This window comes from Ranitomeya variabilis, chromosome 2 (assembly GCF_051348905.1).
Source record: "Ranitomeya variabilis isolate aRanVar5 chromosome 2, aRanVar5.hap1, whole genome shotgun sequence".
Lineage (NCBI taxonomy): Eukaryota > Metazoa > Chordata > Amphibia > Anura > Dendrobatidae > Ranitomeya > Ranitomeya variabilis.
The window spans coordinates 253415872-253439340 of NC_135233.1; the positions used below are offsets into that span (position 1 = coordinate 253415872).

At 47.7% G+C, this 23469-nt stretch overlaps 1 protein-coding gene across 12 annotated transcripts in view; it reads left to right on the forward strand.

The window, feature by feature from the left end:
* Window positions 1-23469, forward strand: part of RALGDS (ral guanine nucleotide dissociation stimulator) — a 129925-nt gene that overhangs the window by 84839 nt on the left and 21617 nt on the right. For 2 of the 12 annotated variants that reach the window (XM_077284655.1, XM_077284657.1), the window contains exons 1-2: window positions 11802-11920; window positions 11957-12985. The exons of 8 other annotated variants lie outside the window; for them this stretch is intronic. In XM_077284655.1, coding sequence (XP_077140770.1) covers window positions 12803-12985 — 183 coding nt within the window. In that variant the 5' untranslated portion in view covers window positions 11802-11920; window positions 11957-12802. Of the gene's footprint in view, window positions 1-11801; window positions 12986-23469 lie in introns of those variants that run through there. 2 more of the 12 variants (XM_077284659.1, XM_077284656.1) reach the window with 2 other exon arrangements.

The window sequence follows — 23469 nt, forward strand, 5'->3', positions numbered from 1 at the left end:
GGTATCCCCTGTATGTAGTTATACATATACAGCTGGTATAACCTGGGTATCCCCTGTATGTAGTTATACATATACAGCTGGTATAACCTGGGTATCCCCTGTATGTAGTTATACATATACAGCTGGTATAACCTGGGTATCCCCTGTATGTAGTTATACATATACAGCTGGTATAACCTGGGTATCCCCTGTATGTAGTTATACATATACAGCTGGCATAACCTGGGTATCCCCTGTATGTAGTTATACATATACAGCTGGTATAACCTGGGTATCCCCTGTATGTAGTTATACATGTACAGCTGATATAACCTGGGTATCCCCTGTATGTAGTTATACATGTACAGCTGATATAACCTGGGTATCCGCTGTATGTAGTTATACATGTACAGCTGGTATAACCTGGGTATCCCCTGTATGTAGTTATACATATACAGCTGGTATAACCTGGGTATCCCCTGTATGTAGTTATATATGTACAGCTGGCATAACCTGGGTATCCCCTGTATGTAGTTATACATATACAGCTGGTATAACCTGGGTATCCCCTGTATGTAGTTATACATATACAGCTGGTATAACCTGGGTATCCCCTGTATGTAGTTATACATATACAGCTGGTATAACCTGGGTATCCCCTGTATGTAGTTATACATATACAGCTGGTATAACCTGGGTATCCCCTGTATGTAGTTATACATATACAGCTGGCATAACCTGGGTATCCCCTGTATGTAGTTATACATATACAGCTGGCATAACCTGGGTATCCCCTGTATGTAGTTATACATGTACAGCTGATATAACCTGGGTATCCCCTGTATGTAGTTATACATGTACAGCTGGTATAACCTGGGTATCCCCTGTATGTAGTTATACATGTACAGCTGATATAACCTGGGTATCCACTGTATGTAGTTATACATATACAGCTGGTATAACCTGGGTATCCCCTGTATGTAGTTATACATGTACAGCTGGTATAACCTGGGTATCCCCTGTATGTAGTTATACATGTACAGCTGGTATAACCTGGGTATCCCCTGTATGTAGTTATACATGTACAGCTGATATAACCTGGGTATCCCCTGTATGTAGTTATACATGTACAGCTGGTATAACCTGGGTATCCCCTGTATGTAGTTATACATGTACAGCTGGTATAACCTGGGTATCCCCTGTATGTAGTTATACATGTATGGATCCTGTGCCGCCTCTTACATCACGTGTAGCCTGTGTCTCTCTTCTGGAAGGAGTACACCGCACAGCGCTGCATGCACAGAACAGCCGGGGATCTCCTGTCCGTTTCTCCTTTTATCTGCGGCCGGGATGAATCAGATCGCTGTGTTCTTGTGCAATAAGTGAATGGAAGCAGTAAAGTGAGATGTTTGCTCCGTGAGCGGTTGCCATAGGTTACATATTATCCGTCACCGCCACCTGCAGCTTTCCTTTACTGCTTTCCAGATGCTGAGCTGTGTGGTTGACCTGCAGAAAATTTAAAGGATCCCTCCAAAAAAACAAAAAAGACCACAAACCCCTACTGTGTTGTCTAGCAATGACGACTACTCCTATAAGCATGAGCGTTGTTGTAGCCTGGCCTTCATTCCCAGCAGTGCTGAGTCCGGTGTGCGGACCCATCTTATCAGGAGTCTGATCTACGTCTTGGGCCTCGCTCACACCAGTGTATACATAGGATGATTGTGAGCTGATGCTTAGCCCCTGTGGTAGTCTATGGGGCAGTGCTGAAGACTGATTTTTCTTTCACTGACAGAATCTGTTTGTGAAAAATATCGCAGCACTCTGAAATAGGATGGGTGCGAGAAAAAATGGGATCCAACATGGAGCCACAGAACGGCATCCGATTATTACGAATATATTACAGTTCTGTAGCCTAACAGCACAGCGCTGTACACCCTGCAGTAGTCGTTCCCTGGCTCTGCTCACATGCACTTCCATAGGTGCCGAGCTGCAGTACCCAGCAAAGACCACTGCACAGTGTTTGGCGCTGTGCTCCTCTGCACACCATGTATCTGCGGCCCTGGTGCATATTGGTGGCAGACCCCCTCTGATCTTGTATTGATGGTCTCTGCTAAGGACACACCATCGATCCTGGAGAACCCCTCTTAAGTGAATGGAACTGAGTTGCAATACCAAGCGCAGTCACTACAAAATGTGTGGCATTGTGCAGGGCTCACTGGGTCACCGTCACCCCTCTTATAAGCTGATCAGTTGAACCCCCCACTGATGTAATATTGACGGCCTATAGGTGGTCCCCAGTTACAATTCCCTTAGGGAACAGCCCAACTTTGTGCAATTGTGGGCACTGCTACCCTCTTGTTTTGCAATGAGGGCCCAGTGGGGGAGTGCTAGGATGGCATCTTACGAGGCATGGACTGATCCCGTCCAATACAATCGGGGAGACACATGTGAATTCGTGATCGGCATCCGTGTGCGAGTCACCGCGCGGCTATGTGTGCGAGGCAGAGGCCTCATTCATGTGCTATGTCAGTGTTGCCAGCGGTGTATGCAAGGTATATAATATCTGTGGAATTTCTCCCGAGTATTGTTCCTATTAATTAACACCTCGCACTGATTCACGTTTATGTTACCAACGTGTCTGCGCACGTGAAGAGCTGGCGCCGCCTGTTTACGGCAAGGACACAATGCACAAACCGTGCAAAGGAATGACCCTGGGATGAGATCAGACCATCCGAATTTGCGCTGCGGGAAGTTTCTCGAGTTATATAATCTGCAGTGAATCTGCCCATAACACATGGAGTCACTGCTGATGTGCAGCATGAGCCGCGGAGAAAACCTTGTGGCATGTGTGAACTGAGCCTTCTATGAGTTATAAGACTATGTTCACATCCCCGTTATGCATATATACACAGCTCCGTTATCAGATCTACTGTAGGTTGGGATCCATTGTGCGAGAGATCTGGCAGTATTCCCATCTTTATATATATATATATATATATATATATATATAGACAGAAGACTTGTAAAAATTAGCACTTTTTACATTTTCTTTTTAGGCTATGTGCACACGTAAGAAAAGAGGTGCAGAATTTTCTGCACAAAATCTGCAGCTGCGTTTTTTATGCGTTTTTGTGCGTTTTTTGTGCAGATTTTATTTCTATAATGGAGGGGTGCCGAAACGCTGCAGAACTGCACAAAAGAAGTGACATGCACTTCTTTGAAATCTGCAGCGTTTCTGCGCAGATTTTTCTGCACCATGTGCACAGCTTTTTTTTTTTTCACATTGATTTACATTGTACTGTAAATCACAGTGCAGCTCTGCAGCGTTTCTGCTGCAGAAAAATCTGCTGCAGATCTGCACCAATTCTGCACTAAATCTGCATCGTGTGCACATACCCTTAGTATTGTTTGCCGCCATTCTTGAGATATTAACACTTTTATTTTGTTAATAGCGGATTGCCTAGGCGACCGACCATCTCTGCTGTGTACCTTGTAGGCACCGTGATAAAGGTGGCCTGGATTAGAAGGTGAGAGCGTGTTGCTGAGATCCCGGCCAGCAACAAGACAGCACTTACAAGCTCAATACAAAAGCTTGTAAGCACTGCACTTGTTCTGCTGTCTAGCAGCGGTGGTCGGTCTCCAAGGCTGCAAGTTGTAAACAAAAGTGTTAATATCTCAAGAAAAGCTGAAAATGTTAATAAGCCATAAATTACAAACGTGCTTGTATTTACAAGCTCCATCCAATAATACCCATTTATGACAATGGGAATAAACCTTTAAATCCTGGAGCCTGAAATATTGAAAAGCATGATGATGATGATGATGACGATAACCAAGATGGCTGCCTTTGCAAGTATTGGCAACCAAAGTCCTAAGCAGCCTGACCCTAATATATAAGCAACACTGCAATATGAGAAAAAGGGGAAATTAGTGCATTACCCCCTGCCCTGGCATACCATATGCTAGGGCTACTTGTCACGCCACCAAAAACATGCGGTGACTTGTCTGCGACTTTCGGCCCTGTATTGTATCTGCTGCCATTGGGCCTTATTTCCATTTTTGGGCAATAAACCAGCAATTGTTATATAAACCTTGGAGGGTCTCCAACAGACATCAGAGGACTTCAGCAGACCCCCCTTTACAAGGGGCCACAGTTTGTGTATTTGTAATGTACATGACTGCACATAATAATGGTCCGCAAAACCATTACATAACAGACCACATTCACTAAACTTCTACAAATACAGTGGGGGGGGGGGGAGGGGCTAAAATAAGTAAGTTTATTATTTTAAGGTTGATTATTTTAGTATATTATACTTTTATTCCATTTTTTTATTGTAAATAATAAAAAACTAAATGTACATAAAAAATATATAAATCTAAAACCTAAAAAATATATAGCACATATATGTAATCTAAAAATGCTGTCAATACTTTTTTTGCCCTCCCAGAATTTTTTGTCTTACTGGAAGGGGGAATATCTCTTTTTTTTTATACATGATGGCCAGCCTCATTTTAGGAGAATACAACTGCAAGAACAAAACGTGTAATAAATAGGCACAGATTTATTTGTAATCAAAATACTATTATATTTTTATTCACGTTTATTAGACCTCTTATTGTTTGTTATTATTTAGATTTGTTTTATTTTGTATCATAAAGCCTATATATATATATATATATATATATATATATATATATATATATATATATATATATATATATATATACACACACACACACACACACACACACACACACACACACACACACACACACACACACACACACACATATTATTTTTTTTGTTATTTCAGTCTATCTTTTATTATTCATTTGTGTTTTTATTTAATATATGTTCCAGGGTTTTTTTTTTTTATATATTCTTTTATGTACCATACTATGCTTTTTTTTTACTTTTTTATGATTGTTTTCTTTTGTGTATTACATATTTTGACTCTATATTTTTTTTAAATTATTATACTTTTTTTTCCATTCAATGAAGAGAAACATGAAAAATAAAGACATGTATATATAACATAGCCCCCAATAAATACCTATCAGGAGTGATAAGTAATGAATGGGCAGAACATGTTTCCAGCAGTGACCATGAATGATGGGTGTCCTGGTGGAGCGCCCTGGGGTGTGGATAATGCAGGTGTGGTGTGTTTCCAGGTAATGAAGGGACATTGTGATCATGATTAGCTTATTGTAAGTGCAGTTGTGTGATGAGAGGCAGCACCGAGGGGGGACCAACCATTGTACAAGATGTAGAAAGGATTGGGGTAATCCTGTTTTCGGCTCCTACCTAAGTTTCTTCCATGCTTTAATATGGGGCAACATAGTGTTTCTCACTAATAAAAAAAATAAAAATAGTGACTTGCGTGAAGTCACAGACGGGCCCACATGGCATGGTGCTTGGCTGACTATTCAGAAGAGGTGCTGAGCATGCAGACAGGAAGGAGCAGGTTCCCAGGGCTCTGGATCAGCGTCATGGACCAGGGACTTGCAAATTGTTTTCCTCAACTCTGAAAATAGATACCACACATATAAATTAGGTTGCGGTTTTCCCTGTAAAAATAAAAGGAATATGCCAACATAGCAAATCCCTTTAAAGGGAACCTGTCACTACCTAAACCCACCCCCCCCCCCCCCCCAGGCGTTTTTAACTAAAAGAGCCACCTTGTGCAGCAGTAATGCTGCATTCTGACAAGGTGGCTCTTTTAGTTCTGGGTGCTGTAACTGCCAAAATAATCAGTTTCGTAATTTGTCCTAAATACCTGGTCTTCAGTCCTGGAGGCAGGCCTTTGCCCCCTGCTGCAGACGCCACACAGCTGTCACTCACATCTTCTTGGCGCCACCTCCTCACCGTTGTTTTGAAATGATCCCGCACCTGCGCTCTTTTCCCCTGCCTGGTGCAGGCGCAGTGAGCGCTGCCCGTCTGTCCTCATATGCAGTCTCGGTGACTGCGCCTGTGCGGCCACCCTGCCTGTGAATCCCAGCCCCGCAGTGTCTTCTTATTTATTCATACTACGGGGCTGGGATTCACAGGCAGGGCGGCTGCACAGGCGCAGTCAGCTGGACTGCATATGAGGACAGACGGGCAGCGCTCACTGCGCCTGCCCAAAGCAGAAGAAAAGAGCGCAGGCGCCGGCAGATTTCAAAACAACGGTGAGGAGGAGGCGCCCGGCGCCAAGAAGATGTGAGTGACAGCCGTGTGGCGTCTGAAGCAGGGGGCAAAGGCCGGCCTCCAGGACTGAAGACAAGGTATTTAGGTCAAATTACAAAACGGATTATTTCGGCAGTTACAGCACCCAGAACTAAAAAAGCCACCTTGTCAGAATGCAGCATTACTGCTGCACAAGGTGGCTCTTTTAGTTAAAAACGCCTGGGGGGGGGGGGTGACAGGTTACCTTTAAGTTGTTGTTTTTTCTGTATTATGAAATAAGTGCAGTTAGAGTTTCATTTGCATCCCGGCCACTGCATATATCTGCGTGACCGTCCACTTGGTAGCAGCTGTGCAGAGTATTTCAGCATTGCCTTATTGAAGTGAATGAGACGTGGTGCACCACAGATGCCACAAAGTGGAGGGCGGTATACAGAGTGGAGCAACCATTGAGGCCGCACAAGTAGGGATGCCTTGTCCTTCCGCTCCATGCACAATGGTGGTATACTGGACAGGTCACTTCCAGCTTCACCTCACAATAATGCTGTCCTAATGTGAGAGGAGGCCACTATTAATATGTAAATCCGCCATTTGGTGTATTCTCTGCATGTGCCACAGAGCATGTACGCAGGGCCTCGGCCTTGTCTTTCATTACGTACATGCGGTTCATTACTACCTGCCTTGCAGCAACACCTTCATCATGGTGACGACCACAACAACTAATATTGGAGGCATATATCTGCACACCGTCCACTTTGCCATTTACCTCTTATTGTATTGTTGCAATATATGATTAATTATATGTCCTTGTGTGTCCTTAGAGATATACTGCCACAATACAAGGCCGTATACTGTGTATGGTGGTAGTATATGGCCTTGTATTCTATCAGTATATGATTTTGCATGGTGGTACTATATAGCCTTGTATTGTGATAGCATACAGCCTTATGGCAGTATTATATAGCCTTTAAGACCATATTATATAGCTGTTTATGGTGGTAGTAGTATATGGCGGTACTATATAGCTATATATGGCAGTAGTATGTGATCTTGTGTGACGTTTGTAGCTATATATGTCCTTATTTGGTGGTGCTATATAGCTGTATATGGTGGTGGTAGTATATGACTGTATTATATAGCTGTATATGGTGGTACTATATAGCTATATATGGCGGTAGTATGTGTCCTTTTATGGTGGTATATAGCTGTATATGACGGTGGTAGTATATGACTGTATTATATAGCTGTATATGGTGGTACTATATAGCTATATATGGCGGTAGTATGTGGCCTTTTATGGTGTTATATAGCTGTATATGACTGTATTATATAGCTGTATATGGTGGTACTATATAGCTATATATGGCAGTAGTATGTGGCCTTTTATGGTGACATATAACTGTATATGACCTTAATTTTCAGTATTATAAAGCTGTATATGGCTGTGATAGTATATGGCGGTATTATATAGCTGTCTATGGCGGTACCATATAGCTATATATGGCAGTAGAATATTCCTTTGTATGGCAGTATATAGCTGTATATGTCCTTTTACCGCAGTACGATGAATCTTTGTGTGGCCGTATTATGTGGCAGTATATGGCCGTATTATTGATGAAGAGGGGCAGGTAGAAGGTCTTCTCTGGGTCACATGGTTGTGCATTTCCCAGTGTTACTGATATTCTGTGATAGAAAATGACAATGTGGGCGACATTAGGCTTGTGATTATTTTCCGCTCGCTGTAATAACGTTCTGTGTTCCCGGCCGTGCACCAGAGAGATGGAAAACTACAGTGTGAGCAGATCGCTGCCGGCAGTGCGATCCCCATCTTTGGCGCGGATGTCAGGGCTCCTTTCCCGTGAACTTCCTGTTTTGTCCACATTCCTCAGCAGAACACCGCAGAGCGACAGCTCAGCACTGCTCGGAAATATCAGGGAAAGGACTGAAACCCCAAATCTCCGACCATATCATTATTATTGGCTGCCACTTGCAACGCTCTGGTCTGTGCTGTAAATATTATACATTAGGAAGGTGACTTTTTTTTACTCTTAAAAAATGTCTCATCCGCCCCTCAGCTCCTATAACATCTGGTGCAAGCAGAATCCTGTAATGAGCACCAGGTGTCGGACGGTTTTGATTGGTGTTTTCCATAGTGAACTGGAATGATTGTCATGGGTTCTGGATCGAAATCCCACCAGAGCTGCATCCGAGAGATGAAATCCGTCCCCTGCTGGGACCAGAAAAACTTGTTTGGGTTGATTAGCATCTTATAAAATAGGCCCCATGGGCCTGAGATAGGCTTACACCATTTTACCCCCTTTTCTTACAAGACAGGGCTTCACAGTCAATGCAATGACATAGAGGGGATGCTGTCATTTTCTCATAAAAGACAAGGGGCAAGGAGGCAAAAAGCCCCAAGCCCGACTGTCATAGGCTATTGGGGTGTGATGGTGCAATGCTCTAAATACGTAACTGCCAACTAGTCAACATCTGTAATTCCTGATGGGCCCAGGGGAAGTCCTGCAGGCCCCCAGTGGGCCCAAGAGTAGGCTTGTGGGTCCAGGAGATGTCCTGCAGGCCCCAGAGGGCATTGAAGTAGCCCTGCAGTCCCTGATGGGCTCAGGAGTAGGTCTGCAGACCATAGTGGGTTCCAGGTCTAAGCTAAAAGTGATACAGTTCCAAACAACAATCAAAATGGGACCTCCTCCTGGTGGTTGATCACACTATATCCTCCTTTACTGATTGTTCGGTCCCATCCTCTTTTCTTTCCAGGAGAGAAGCTGTCGTTTTTCACTTATTTTATCTCTGTAGAGAAGATAGCACCCTGAGTTACCTCACACCTCTCAATCTACTGGACACAATACAACGGGGTTTTTAGAATTTGCCCCCTTGCTTCATTCCTTCCTTCCAGCAATAATGACTTGCTTGTTGGGCTTGCTTGAACACAGAAGTGGAGGAGATTGAGCATCTGCCTGGCTTCTCTTGTGCCGCTTATCTTTGAAGAGTAATAAATGAATATCAGAGTCTGAGGTCCCCAGACATCGGATCGTTGGGGTCTCCTCCTTGCGAATGTCTTTCTCTGAGCAGTTACTAGAACAAAAGCCGAGGATGAAACGACCCGATCTTCAGAACGTCTCATTCCTCCCAATGGATCCGTCTTGTGCAGTCATTCTGCAGGGAAATTGAATGCTCAGCAATTAGTGGATTAGAAACTAAATGACGGGCGGTTTATATTTCCTGTCTTTGTGTATGGAGAAGGCGCCTGCGGCGGAGGGCTGTTATGTCATGAGTTTACTAAGCCCTCTCCCCAAAAGGAAATCCATAAAGAAAACTTCCATTGAGGCCTTCTTCACATGGACCTGTTGTATCCATTTTTGATCAGACACACTGATGGTAAACACAGACACACTGATGACACACTGATGGTAAACACGGACACACTGATGGTAAACACGGACACACTGATGGTAAACACGGACACACTGATGGTAAACACGGACACACTGATGGTAAACACGGACACACTGATGGTAAACACGGACACACTGATGGTAAACACGGACACACTGATGGTAAACACGGACACACTGATGGTAAACACGGACACACTGATGGTAAACACGGACACACTGATGGTAAACACGGACACACGGATGACACACTGATGGTAAACACGGACACACGGATGACACACTGATGGTAAACACGGACACACTGATGGTAAATATGGACACACTGATGACAAACTGATGGTAAACACGGACACACTGATGACACACTGATGGTAAACACAGACACACTGATGACACTGATGGTAAACACGGACACACTGATGACACTCTGATAAACACGGACACACTGATGGTAAATATGGACACACGGATGACACTCTGATGGTAAACACAGATACACTGATGACACTGATGGTAAACACGGACACACTGATGACACTCTGATGGTAAACACGGACACACGGATGACACACTGATGGTAAACACGGACACACTGATGACACTGATGATAAACACGGACACACTGATGGTAAACATGGACACACGGATGACACTCTGATGGTAAACACGGACACACTGATGACACTCTGATGGTAAACACGGACACACTGATGACACTCTGATGGTAAACACGGACACACTGATGACACTGATGGTAAACACGGACACACTGATGACACTCTGATAAACACGGACACACTGATGGTAAACACGGACACACGGATGACAAACTGATGGTAAACACGGACACACTGATGACACACTGATGGTAAACACAGACACACTGATGACACTGATGGTAAACACGGACACACTGATGACACTCTGATAAACACGGACACACTGATGGTAAATATGGACACACGGATGACACTCTGATGGTAAACACGGACACACTGATGACACTGATGGTAAACACGGACACACTGATGACACACTGATGGTAAACACGGACACACTGATGACACTCTGATGGTAAACACGGACACACTGATGACACTCTGATGGTAAACACGGACACACGGATGACACACTGATGGTAAACACGGACACACTGATGACACTGATGATAAACACGGACACACTGATGGTAAACATGGACACACGGATGACACTCTGATGGTAAACACGGACACACTGATGACACTCTGATGGTAAACACGGACACACTGATGACACTCTGATGGTAAACACGGACACACTGATGACACTGATGGTAAACACGGACACACTGATGACACTCTGATGGTAAACACGGACACACTGATGACACTCTGATGGTAAACACGGACACACTGATGACACTGATGATAAACACGGACACACTGATGACACTCTGATGATAAACACGGACACACTGATGGTAAATATGGACACGCAGATGGTAAATACGGGCACGCAGATGACACAGTGAAGTAAACACGGACACACGGATGACACATTGATGGTAAATACGGACACGCAGATGACACAGTGATGTAAACACGGACATGCGGATGACACACTGATGGTAAACACGGACACACGTATGGCACCAGTACCGGGTTTTCGGGTACATGTCTAAACACAGACATGTGAAGGAGGCCTAAGATGTGATCCTAATCTCTGGATCACTGATGGACCCAGGGATCGGACCCCGAGAGATCTGCAAGTTATCCCATGGATAAGGCATAACTTTTTTTGTTTGTTTTTTTTGGGGGTGGGTTGGGGGATCTATAACCCTTTAAGGGAGTCTAAGCCCTACTGATATGTCACTGCTTTATAAACGAGAATACCCCTTTAACACATCATCAGTGCACATTTTTTTTCTGGTTTTATAGTTTGCAACATATTGAAAGCAAAATGTATCTGGAGTCAAGGACGTACGTTTTAAACGGTGGCAAAAGTGCAGTTTTCTATACATCTGCTTGCTGTCAGTAGTGAAATGCAGAAAAAAACTGGACAATAAGTAGCATCCATATCATGTGGTCCTTTCTGTGGGCAGAGGGTGATGCCAGTCCAGTGCCAGGGAGATCCAGGGCAGCTTTTCTCTTGCGCTCAGCCAGATCCCTTGTTTGCATGTGAGAGGTTGATGACGTTTCTACCTCACACTGTGGGAGTGTTCAGAGAGTGAATGGCAAAACCCACAGCCCTGGAAATCCCTCAGTACAGGCAGACAGGAGAGTGCAGAGCTGGAGGACAGAGGCAGAGGATCACTGGGCTGAGCACAGAGACTACAGGCCCCTGGATCCATTGTATCAAGAGCTGACCTCCATACAGAACCGTGGATACATTGTATCAAGAGCTGAACTCCATACAGAACCGTGGATACATTGTATCAAGAGCTGAACTCCATACAGAACCGTGGGTACATTGTATTAAGAGCTGAACTTCATACAGAACCGTGGATACATTGTATCAAGAGCTGAACTCCATACAGAACCGTGGGTACATTGTATTAAGAGCTGAACTTCATACAGAACCGTGGATACATTGTATCAAGAGCTGAACTCCATACAGAACCGTGGGTACATTGTATCAAGAGCTGAACTCCATACAGAACCGTGGGTACATTGTATCAAGAGCTGAACTCCATACAGAACCGTGGGTACATTGTATCAATATTGTATCAAGAGCATAACCCCATAGACAGCAGTGGATACATTATATCAAAAGAATAACTCTGCACAGAAAAATGGATAGATTGACTCAAGAGCAGAACTCGGTACAGAGCAGAGGATACTTTGTATAAACAGAAGATCCAGAGAAGTTGGATACATTGTATGAATATCACGACACTAAAGCAAGAAAATCAATAGAGGATCCTACAACTCCCATCAGAGCTGTGGCTACATTGTATCTGAAGAGGATCCGAATCCAGCAGTCAGATCCCTGCACCCCCCAGGCCCAGGGATACATTGTATCCGCACAGAGGATATTACAGTCCTTGTAAATCCCAGGGGGATATAAAGCCTCAGCACAGAGGATCTGGTTACAGAGGATCACAGGGAGAGCTGTCATAGTAACTTGCAGAGAGGCTTCTGCAGCCAGAATAGGGGCTCACAGCCCTGATAATCCCCCCCCCTTCATCCTTGGAGGGAGGGTCCTGGATCAGTCCTGGGCTGAGCGCTACCCTATAGAGATGCTGAACTGACAAGTAGTCCCTATGATATTCCTAATGTTGCTGGAGCCCCATCATGACAACACCAGCACCCCAGAAAAGATGTTCGATGGCTCCAGGAAGATGAGAAGTCTGTGGGATGGGGTGAAGCTTGAGGTGGCCGGGGACAGCAGTCCTGTGGTCCTCAGCAGTTTCACCCAGCTGGACCCTGACCTGCCTCCCCTAGAGGTGAGTTTTTCTGTTTTTTGCCCCTTTCCCTTGTTGAGTAACTTCGTGTCTGCGCCCTTTTCGCGTCCGTATAATGTAACGTCCTGCAACTTTCTAATGTACTTTGTTCTATGATTTCTGACCACTTCAGGATCTCCGCTTGCTGTCTTTCAATGTTATATCTGAAGACTTATCCTATACTGAAACTCTTCTGCTGTGAGAGCAGGACTGGGGTCCGGCCTTCACTATCAACAGTTTGCCATTCACTGAATGCTAGCAGAAATCTTGAAAATTGTAAAGAATTGATACACAAAGCCTATTAGAAAGTTGCTCAGCTTCTTATTATACAACGATTATACTGCAGACGTGCCAATGAATCGCATTGATTAACTATGTAGTAGCTAAAACCTGCACAGAAAAAAAAAGCTGGGTTTACTATGGATGTGTGGGTTCCTTGCATGCACGGTTGGTTTATGGTCGGTGCTGTTGGCTTTTGGATCACTCTGCGATATTTCTTTCTGTATTTTTATGGTTAGTGTAGGTGAGGGGTTAATGCTGTGCCCCTGCCTGTATGGTTTGTCTTGGCACCGATGCCCAGAGGTGAGTGGGGTAATATGTGGCAACAGCTGGAATTTTAATCATCGGTGGATTACTGTAGATGGAAAAACCACATCAAGTTCACATGGATCAGTTTATTGGGGAAAGTGTTTTTTTTTTTTCTCTTACAAAGGATCCAGACTGTGAAAAGGATTAGACGATCAAAGAGAGGAGGGAACGGCGCGGGCACGGTGCCAGGAGGAGGGCACACTGCTGTAGACATTTCCATGATAATGCCAGGCTGCGGGCTGCAGAATACACTCATGGCTGTGGTCCTGTTACCTGGGGCTGTCGTGACACCTGGAAGTTATCATGGAAATCACCGACTGTATGGCTGTATATAGGATGGATGATCAGCCCCATCATCCCCCAGAACCCCCCAGTTAACCTAACCCTCCGTTCAATTATTTTAGGTGGTATTTGCCTCTATGAAAGCCAGGTGCCCACCAATACAGCCGCCATCAGTCATGAAGAACCTGGAAAGCTGGGTCCCAGTCTGATCAGCAATCTGCGTCACTCCAACTGTAGTGAACAATAACTCCCAGCATGCGCTGACAGCCTGTATAGCTTATCCGTTCAGGAGTCTGAAAAGCTGTGTGCCGATTTAATTTACCCTTCGGTACTCTAACTATACCTCCTTTTACAAACCTTCATGGCAGCCATATTTGTGGTCACCCAACCTCACAATATCATCCGAGACACCTTTCTCCTGGCCTATGGGAATCGATCGCCCCCCTAGATCTGCCAAACACAATAGTGGTACCCTCTGTGCCATTTTATAGTCAGCCATACACACAGAGGATCAGCGCTGACGAGCGGAGCCGTCCTCCAAATTCTCTCCCCAAGGCAACAAGTTTCCATGTTAATCAGTATAGCTCCTGGACGTGGAGATCCTGACAGAGATGAAAGCGGCGGACCCCCTTCCTCCACTACCTCTCCTACAGTCAGGTGAGGGCTCCCTGAAGGGTTTTTGCTCCATCTCTGTCATTTCCACCATTTAATTACAGCAAATGTGTTGTTTTGAGGACGGAGAAATGACAGCAACAAAGTCTCCTCCAACTGTGTGAGCAATGCCGCTCCGCACGTGACGAGCCGGGTGGAGAATGCCAGCAATGAGGATGTAGGAAGGTAAAAATCCTCTAATCTGGCATCAATGGGACCTGAGGGCTGTGAGAGAGGCTCACGCAAAAGAATTTTCAGGACTGTGTGACAAAAATTGTATAAGGAAATAGCGAGAGCGAGGTCTTCTTGACATTTCTCAGCTGTAGGGCCTGTGATTGTTTTCTCTCTCTTTATGGGACTCTCATCACAAGGATCAAGTAAATCGGGCGTCACACTAATAGAGGCAACATGGCGGCCGCCGTAGCCGTGTGCACACTGGACACCATGGGGGTTACATTTATTTTTTTTTTTTTGAGTAAGCAGAAAGGTCTCTTATTTATACTCAGCAGAGTTCAAAAGGAGGGGATAGCGTTTGTGGTCGCCCCTCATCCTTCTTACCCACCCCCTACAAATCACAAGGCGCTCTAATACTTAGCAGATGCTGCTGCAGGACATTCCTCCGCATCCTTTCCCTCTCTGGGATACAGGAATTGGAGCGGAGGCCGCACTGCTGACTCTGGGCTTTGTGGGGGAGCCACTGCCAGGAGCTGAGGTGGGGGGAATGTAGGCTAGCATGATCGGAAAATCGCATATATGGCGGCCGGAGAGGAGTTAACCAGCCGCTTCCTTCATGATGGGCTACGTTCACACAGAGGTTTCGTTTACGTGGAGTTTTCCAGTTGAAAAATCCAAATCATTTAAAAAAAAAAAAAGTTGCATGGCTGTCAGTGCGGTTTTGTAAGAGTGAAGCAGATGCTTGTGTATTCGGGTTATTTTGCTGGAAAAGAAGGTGGAAAGCACAGCAAAGAATCGACATGAAGCGTGTTATAACACAGTGCGGCTATAGGCACTTTTTTCATTGATCCGTATTCGCACCAAACCCACATCAGAAAACTGTATCCGGCTCTCCATACAGCAGCATTTATGCCATAGGGAATTGCACGTTAAGCAATTGCCCAATATTTTGGTCTCTGCCCGTGTGAGAGTTATGGTGGCAGAGCCTTACAATTGTGCTGCAGACCATTGCGCCTAGGGCTGAAATGAATTAGTCACGGCGTGGTAATAACACCTTTTAATTTTTCGCGTTCTTCTATTTTTAATCCACACAACACTGCATTAAGCTGCTCGTCAGCCGCTGGGGCCGCTTACCTGCACATTGTGTGGTGGCCGGGCTAGTGCTGGGTGTGACTTCTCCTGATGTTTTGTCTTATAGCCGTGGCACGTCACCTGTGCGGCCGGCTGACGTCATGGGGAATGCCTTCGCCCGTCATTCACAATGCACAGATGCGTTACCCCAGTGGGAAAGGCTGCGGCGCATCCTCAGTTTACATCTTTTCTCTTTTCATCCTCTCACCCCATGCTGCCTTCTTACTGAATTTTTCTGATTTTCAGCCATAGAACAACCTTTTTCCTGCTTCTTCCATAGCTCCATGGGATATTTTTACAGGGGTACAATCAGTAACCACATATCATCATCTAAATATTATGTGATTTGATGATGTTATTAGCTCCAGTGATGTAGTATATCGTGGCACAGCTGTAGAGGTGCACAAAGAAGGTTCCCAAACCAGTAACCATATATGAAATAAACTTTGGCACTCAACTTATGATGATGTGAAATTTTAATGGCAGCCACTTGTACAAACGTTTCGGTCAGACATATTGACCTTCTTCAGTGTACTGGTCTCTTAGAGACACTATTCGTGTGTGGCCTGAGATCAGATTGCGGTCCTATATGTGGATCCTATGTATAGGCATGAGTGGATGCACGATGGTGAAGGACAGTGTATAAAAATACACCACTGCTTGTCTGGATAATGGAATGGGTCCAACAGCACAAGCTAGTGTAATCTCCAGGAGTATGAAGGAACCAAGACTGCGCATAAGATAACTGACGAGGTACATGTGACCCAAGAGCACAGGCTAGTGTAGTCTCCAGGAGTATAAACCTGTATACGAGTAAGCAGCATGGATCCAAAGAATGGACCAAAATTTGGAGTCCCTTGTCGGGAGAGGCAGAGGTGTGAACATAGAACGCGGTATCCGCCGCTTGTTTTCATACACTGTCCTTCACCATCGTGCATCCACTCATGCCTATACATAGGATCCACATATAGGACCACAATCTGATCTCAGGCCACACACGAATAGTGTCTCTAAGAGACCACCAGTACACTGAAGAAGGTCAATATGTCTGACCGAAACGTTTGTACAAGTGGCTGCCATTAAAATTTCACATCTTCATAAGTTGAGTGCCAAAGTTTATTTCATATATAATTCGCTCCAGTGATGTCACGTCCTTGATTTTTCAGACTTTTTGTCATGGCCATTGTGCTGCAGATTTGTTTGTTGGCTCATTATGGCTCCAGGATCTGAAACCCCCTGTCCTTATATATGACAATGCATTGGGAAGGAGTCCATTTCTGCTTTGTGTTTCTTTTGATAGCGTCGTTTGTGTTAGATAGTGATGGGAAGTTTGGATGATGTGTAATGCGCATCTGCTATTCTGTGCTAATGGCGTCCATTCTGCCGTCCTGTGAGGAGTTGAATATTTTATTTTACCTTTGATTTTGCTGAGCCCTGTGCAAAATCTGTGGGCTTCATTCATGGGTACTAGGAAAGGCCCCTACGCTTTACACTGAGCGCTGCCATAATGTGACCCCAGAACTGTAACATGGCACACACATCTATAGGTCCGTATAGCCTTTCCAAATGGGAGTGTATGGGGTTTGTGTCATAATCTCCGTATAGTGGCACATCGAGAGGAAAGACCGACAAACTCAATATTTTCGGCTCACCAACTTATGTATAACTGAGTGTCTCAACCCTTTCCTGACCGATGATGCTGGGGACATGAGAATCTGGTATGCTTACTTATAACCAGGGTTCTTTAGGGGGCTGATGGAGTACAGAGGGGCCTGGAGGCGGAGGATGGAGTACAGAGGGGTCTGAAGGTTTAGGACTTAGTACAGAGGGGTCTGGAGGTGTAGGATGTAGTACAGAGGGGTCTGGAGGTAAAGGACGTAGTACAGAGGTGTCTGGAGGTGTAGGACTTAGTACAGAGGGGTCTGAAGGTGTAGGACGTAGTACAGAGGGGTCTGGAGGTGTAGGATGTAGTACAGAGGGGTCTGGAGGTGAAGGACGTAGTACAGAGGGGTCTGGAGGTGTAGGACGTAGTACAGAGGGGTCTGAAGGTGTTGGACGTAGTACAGAGGGGTCTGGAGGTGTAGGACGTAGTACAGAGGGGTCTGGAGGTGTAGGACGTAGTACAGAGGGGTCTGAAGGTGTAGGACGTAGTACAGAGGGGTCTGGAGGTGTAGGACGTAGTACAGAGGGGTCTGAAGGTGGAGGACGTAGTACAGAGGGGTCTGGAGGTGTAGGACTTAGTACAGAGGGGTCTGGAGGTGAAGGACGTAGTACAGAGGTGTCTGGAGGTGTAGGACGTAGTACAGAGGGGTCTGAAGGTGAAGGACGTAGTACAGAGGTGTCTGGAGGTGTAGGACGTAGTACAGAGGGGTCTGAAGGTGAAGGACGTAGTACAGAGGTGTCTGGAGGTGTAGGACGTAGTACAGAGGTGTCTGGAGGTGAAGGACGTAGTACAGAGGGGTCTGGAGGTGTAGGACGTAGTACAGAGGGGTCTGGAGGTGAAGGACGTAGTACAGAGGTGTCTGGAGGTGTAGGACGTAGTACAGAGGGGTCTGGAGGTGTAGGACGTAGTACAGAGGGGTCTGGAGGTGAAGGACGTAGTACAGAGGTATCTGGAGGTGTAGGACGTAGTACAGAGGGGTCTGGAGGTGTAGGACGTAGTACAGAGGGGTCTGGAGGTGTAGGACGTAGTACAGAGGGGTCTGGAGGTGTAGGATGTAGTACAGAGGGGTCTGGAGGTGTAGGACGTAGTACAGAGGGGTCTGAAGGTGGAGGACATAGTACAGAGGGGTCTGGAGGTGGAGGACATAGTACAGAGAGGTCTGCAGGAGGATGGGACAGATTACAGAGGTGTCTGGAGGTGAAGGACGTAGTTCAGAGAGGTCTGGAGGTGGAGGATGGGGAACAGAGGGGTGTGCAGGAGGAAGAGGACAGAGTACGTAAGGGTCTGGAGGTGGAGGACGTAGTACAGAGAAATCTGGAGGTGGAGACTGTAGTACAGAGGGGTCTGCAGGAGGATGGGATAGAGTACGGAGGGGTCTGGAGGTGGAGGACGGAGTACAGAGGGGTCTGGAGGTGGAGGACAGAGTACAGAGGGGTCTGGAGGTGGAGGACGAAGTACAGAGGGGTCTGGAGGTGGAGGACGGAGTACAGAGGGGTCTGGAGGTGGAGGATGTCGTACAGTGGGTGTGGAGGACGACTGAGTACAGAGGGGTCTGGAGGAAGAAGATTGGTCAAGGAAAAGGGACAGAGGAGTCTGGAGAAGAGGGGCAGAAGTGGCCAAATCAAGCATGGGAGGGCTAGCTGTCTGCCGAACAAGCATTTATCTGATAGATATGGGATACTTAATTACCTGTATTTCAGATCTTTTATCCTATGTTATTACATATTTGAATTAGGCCATTGAGCCATATGCTTGTTACTGCTCTTACATAACATATTCCAATATTTTATTGTTAATATTAATATTGTTAATATTAAAATGTGCTTTGTTCGTGGGACAACCCCTTTAAGTTTGTTTTTATATGAAAAGATTCATCGTTATATTTGATGGTAAGGAAAAACGCTCTCAGTTGTAGACATGTTTTAATAAATATGAAGATTGGCCCACGATTTTGTCCAATCATTTAATTTTGGCCCCCTGTGTATGTGAGTTTGACATCCCTGCTCTACTCGTACACAGAGACCACCTTCCTGCACCCTCACCTAGTGGGTACTTCAGGAAGCTGGAGAGAACACCACCCGCTTTGGTAAGAGAGGTCACATGATACTTCTATAACCCTATTTCTAAAGAGTCAGGAGGGCGGAGCTTACTGCACCTCATCCCCTGACTGACACTTTGGGGACTGTGTACTCCACTCTTGGTCAATAATGAAAACCAGCGAATGAAAATGGCCACCACCAAAACAAAGTAACAAGCAAAATTGTATTTTCACAAAATTATTTATGCTTATCTTAAAATGCGTAAAAAAAAAGACTGCGCTGAAGAAAAATAAAAAAGATCCTACATGGCTGTGCTGATAAAAATGGGCAAATCTTTATTTCACATGATTAATAAAATGTTGTCCAGACAGTTTAAGAAACTGTGCCCATCTGACGCGTTTCTGGCCGAAGGCCTTAGTCATAGACTTATGAATTTTTTACTAGTGGTCAGCGGTCTTGGATCCACGCTGAACTATTTAGGAGCAACATTGACCCATCGCACTTGTTTCCACCTTTTTGTGTTTTTCTCTTCATTTGCTGATAAGTAGGGCCTGGCGGAGGTCCTGGGAATGTCCACAGCACAATGTAAGCAGGGCCCAGTGTAAGCGCGGGACAATGTAAGCCCGGCACAATGTAAGCCCGGCCCAGTGTAAGCGCGGCTCAGTGTAAGCGCAGCACAATGTAAGCCCGGCCCAGTGCAAGCGCGGCTCAGTGTAAGCGCAGCACAATGTAAGCCCGGCCCAGTGTAAGCGCGGCAAGTGTAAGCGCGGCCCAGTGTAAGCGCGGGACAATGTAAGCAGGGCCCAGTGTAAGCGCGGCACAATGTAAGCCCGGCCCAGTGTAAGCGCGGCACAATGTAAGCGCGGCCCAGTGTAAGCGCGGCCCAGTGTAAGCGCGGCCCAGTGTAAGCGCGGCCCAGTGTAAGCGCGGCCCAGTGTAAGCGCGGCCCAGTGTAAGCGCGGGACAATGTAAGCCCGGCCCAGTGTAAGCGCGGCACAATGTAAGCGCGGCCCAGTGTAAGCGCGGCACAATGTAAGCGCGGCCCAGTGTAAGCGCGGCACAGTGTAAGCGCGGCCCAGTGTAAGCGCGGCACAGTGTAAGCGCGGTACAATGTAAGCGCGGCCCAGTGTAAGCGCGGGACAATGTAAGCGCGGCACAATGTAAGCGCGGCACAATGTAAGCGCGGCCCAGTGTAAGCGCGGCCCAGTGTAAGCGTGGCCCAGTGTAAGCGCGGCACAATGTAAGCGCGGCCCAGTGTAAGCGCGGCCCAGTGTAAGCGCGGCCCAGTGTAAGCGCGGCCCAGTGTAAGCGCGGCCCAGTGTAAGCGCGGCCCAGTGTAAGCGCGGCCCAGTGTAAGCGCGGCACAGTGTAAGCGCGGCACAGTGTAAGCGCGGCACAGTGTAAGCGCGGCACAGTGTAAGCGCGGCCCAGTGTAAGCGCGGCCCAGTGTAAGCGCGGGACAATGTAAGCAGGGCCCAGTGTAAGCGCGGCACAATGTAAGCGCGGCACAATGTAAGCCCGGCCCAGTGTAAGCGCGGCACAATGTAAGCGCGGCACAATGTAAGCGTGGCCCAGTGTAAGCGCGGCCCAGTGTAAGCGCGGGACAATGTAAGCAGGGCCCAGTGTAAGCGCGGCACAATGTAAGCGCGGTACAATGTAAGCACGGCCCAGTGTAAGCCCGGCCCAGTGTAAGCGCGGGACAATGTAAGCGCGGCCCAGTGTAAGCGCGGCACAATGTAAGCGCGGCCCAGTGTAAGCGCGGCCCAGTGTAAGCGCGGCCCAGTGTAAGCGCGGGACAATGTAAGCCCGGGACAATGTAAGCCCGGCCCAGTGTAGGCGCGGCACAATGTAAGCGCGGCCCAGTGTAAGCGCGGTACAATGTAAGCGCGGCCCAGTGTAAGCGCGGCCCAGTGTAAGCGCGGCCCAGTGTAAGCGCGGCCCAGTGTAAGCGCGGCCCAGTGTAAGCGCGGCCCAGTGTAAGCGCGGCCCAATGTAAGCGCGGCACAATGTAAGCGCGGCACAATGTAAGCGCGGCACAATGTAAGCGCGGCACAGTGTAAGCGCGGCACAATGTAAGCGTGGCCCAGTGTAAGCGCGGCCCAGTGTAAGCGCGGGACAATGTAAGCGCGGGACAATGTAAGCAGGGCCCAGTGTAAGCGTGGCCCAATGTAAGCGCGGCACAATGTAAGCGCGGCCCAGTGTAAGCGCGGCCCAGTGTAAGCGCGGCCCAGTGTAAGCGCGGCACAATGTAAGCGCGGCACAGTGTAAGCGCGGCACAGTGTAAGCGCGGCACAATGTAAGCGCGGGACAATGTAAGCGCGGGACAATGTAAGCGCGGGACAATGTAAGCGCGGCACAATGTAAGCGCGGCACAATGTAAGCCCGGCCCAGTGTAAGCCCGGCCCAGTGTAAGCGCGGCACAATGTAAGCGCGGCACAATGTAAGCGCGGCCCAGTGTAAGCGCGGCCCAGTGTAAGCGCGGGACAATGTAAGCAGGGCCCAGTGTAAGCGCGGCACAATGTAAGCGCGGTACAATGTAAGCGCGGCCCAGTGTAAGCCCGGCCCAGTGTAAGCGCGGGACAATGTAAGCGCGGCCCAGTGTAAGCGCGGCCCAGTGTAAGCGCGGCCCAGTGTAAGCGCGGCCCAGTGTAAGCGCGGGACAATGTAAGCCCGGGACAATGTAAGCCCGGCCCAGTGTAAGCGCGGCACAATGTAAGCGCGGCCCAGTGTAAGCGCGGCACAATGTAAGCGCGGCACAATGTAAGCGCGGCCCAGTGTAAGCGCGGCACAGTGTAAGCGCGGCCCAATGTAAGCGCGGCCCAGTGTAAGCGCGGCCCAGTGTAAGCGCGGGACAATGTAAGCGCGGCACAATGTAAGCGCGGCACAATGTAAGCGCGGCCCAGTGTAAGCGTGGCCCAGTGTAAGCGTGGCCCAGTGTAAGCGCGGCACAATGTAAGCGCGGCCCAGTGTAAGCGCGGCACAATGTAAGCGCGGTACAATGTAAGCGCGGCCCAGTGTAAGCCCGGCCCAGTGTAAGCGCGGGACAATGTAAGCGCGGCCCAGTGTAAGCGCGGCCCAGTGTAAGCGCGGCCCAGTGTAAGCGCGGCCCAGTGTAAGCGCGGGACAATGTAAGCCCGGCCCAGTGTAAGCGCGGCACAATGTAAGCGCGGCCCAGTGTAAGCGCGGCACAATGTAAGCGCGGCACAATGTAAGCGCGGCCCAGTGTAAGCGCGGCACAGTGTAAGCGCGGCCCAATGTAAGCGCGGCCCAGTGTAAGCGCGGCCCAGTGTAAGCGCGGGACAATGTAAGCGCGGCACAATGTAAGCGCGGCACAATGTAAGCGCGGCCCAGTGTAAGCGTGGCCCAGTGTAAGCGTGGCCCAGTGTAAGCGCGGCACAATGTAAGCGCGGCCCAGTGTAAGCCCGGCCCAGTGTAAGCGCGGCCCAGTGTAAGCGCGGGACAATGTAAGCCCGGCCCAGTGTAAGCGCGGCCCAGTGTAAGAGCGGCCCAGTGTAAGCGCGGGACAATGTAAGCCCGGGACAATGTAAGCCCGGCCCAGTGTAAGCGTGGCCCAGTGTAAGCCCGGCCCAGTGTAAGCGTGGCCCAGTGTAAGCGCGGCACAATGTAAGCGTGGCCCAGTGTAAGCGTGGCCCAGTGTAAGCGCGGCCCAGTGTAAGCGCGGGACAATGTAAGCGCGGGACAATGTAAGCAGGGCCCAGTGTAAGCGCGGCACAATGTAAGCGCGGTACAATGTAAGCGCGGTACAATGTAAGCGCGGCCCAGTGTAAGCGCGGGACAATGTAAGCGCGGGACAATGTAAGCGCAGGACAATGTAAGCACGGCCCAGTGTAAGCGCGGCACAATGTAAGCGCGGCACAATGTAAGCGCGGCCCAGTGTAAGCGCGGCCCAGTGTAAGCGCGGCCCAGTGTAAACGCGGGACAATGTAAGCGCGGCCCAG